Source organism: Condylura cristata, unplaced genomic scaffold, assembly GCF_000260355.1.
Source record: "Condylura cristata isolate star-nosed mole 26May11 unplaced genomic scaffold, ConCri1.0 scaffold00009, whole genome shotgun sequence".
In the NCBI taxonomy this organism is placed as follows: Eukaryota; Metazoa; Chordata; class Mammalia; order Eulipotyphla; family Talpidae; genus Condylura; species Condylura cristata.
This window is the reverse complement of record NW_004567110.1, coordinates 1,281,279-1,282,581: the sequence shown is the minus strand read 5'-3', so window position 1 is coordinate 1,282,581 and position 1,303 is coordinate 1,281,279. Positions and strand designations below refer to the sequence as shown.

General features: G+C 71.5%; 1 protein-coding gene across 1 annotated transcript in view; it reads left to right on the top strand.

The window, feature by feature from the left end:
- Window positions 1-86: 86 nt before the first annotated feature.
- The window catches only part of MAPK15 (mitogen-activated protein kinase 15), a gene marked incomplete at its 3' end in the record, with an annotated part of 3,155 nt that continues 1,938 nt past the window's right edge, over window positions 87-1,303 (top strand). The window contains exons 1-4 of the mRNA XM_012722873.1: window positions 87-176; window positions 829-927; window positions 1,045-1,074; window positions 1,153-1,286. Coding sequence (XP_012578327.1) covers window positions 108-176; window positions 829-927; window positions 1,045-1,074; window positions 1,153-1,286 — 332 coding nt within the window. The remainder of the gene's footprint in view (window positions 177-828; window positions 928-1,044; window positions 1,075-1,152; window positions 1,287-1,303) is intronic.

Sequence of the window (1,303 nt, the reverse complement as noted above, 5' to 3'; positions counted from 1 at the left end):
GGGCCGAGGGCCCCGCCCCCGAGCCGGCGCAGGCGCGAGGGAGGTGCGGCGCCCGTTCCCACGGCAACCGCGTCCACAGCGGGGGAGCCGCATCTGCGCTGGCGGACATGTGCGCCGCGGAGGTGGAACGTCGCGTAGCGCAGCGCTACCTGCTGAAGCGGCGGCTCGGCAGAGGGGTGAGCCGGCCGGGCGGTGGGGCTCCGCGGCCTGGAGGGGCGGCCCTGCCGGGCCCCAGTCCCTCGCTCTTTGGTGTCCAGACACGGACTCCAGCACGGCCTGCTCCCAGGCGACAGGTCAGGGACCTGGCTCAGGGGCAGGTGACAGCCAGGGTCCCCAGGCCTCAGATCCCGCCCGCCCACCCACCCAAGCCCTGCTGTGGTCCTGCGTGGGCGCCCCGGGGAGCTCCAGACGCTGGTGGGCAGGGAGGGCAGTGGCCAGCATGGTGCAGGAAAGCCCCGTGCCAGCAGAGGGCCGCGCGGGAGCGGGACCAGCCGGGAGTGCGCACCCGGACGAGGCAGCTGCAGAGGTCAGAGGAGTTGGCATGGGGGGAAGGGGTGTTGCTGGGTGTGGCCCCAGCCGGGCGGTGTCCGTGTGGCAGGAGGGAGAGTCAGCCCGAGGGGGCCTGCCACAGCTAGGGGAGCGGCGAGCAGAGCTGGCTGGCGGAGCTGAGCTGAGCCGGCGCCCAGCTGGACAGCCTGCTGCGGCGGGGCCTCCCCAGGCCACAGCGCCCCAGAGTGGAGACCCGGCTTATGTCTGCAGGGCCCCCGGGGGGCGGGGCCTGGGAGAGGACAGCTCAGAGCCAGGCAAGCTGGCCGCCCTCTTCCACAGGCTTATGGCATCGTGTGGAAGGCAGTGGACAGGAGGACGGGTGAGGTCGTGGCCATCAAGAAAATCTCTGATGCCTTTAGGGATGAGACAGATGCCCAGGTGAGGAGGGCGTGCGCCCTCCACAGGCTGCAGCTCCCGCCAGCAGCAGGTGTCTGGGCCAGCCCCGGGTGGAGGACAGTGGGGTGCCCCTCGCCACTGCCACCTCTCTCCCTGTAGAGGACGTTCCGGGAGGTCGCGCTGCTCCAGGTGAGGGCCCAGGCCCGCCTCTCTCCAGCAAGGGGGTGGGGCTCAGCGCCCGACCCCTTGACCCTGCTGTGTCCCCAGGAATTCCAGGGCCATCCCAACATCATCCGCCTCCTTGACGTGATCCCGGCAGAGAACGACAGGGACATCTACCTGGTGTTCGAGCCCATGGGTGGGCGAACCCTGCTCAGCTCCCCGCCAGCCCTGCCCGCCTGGCCCTCCGAGGGGCAGC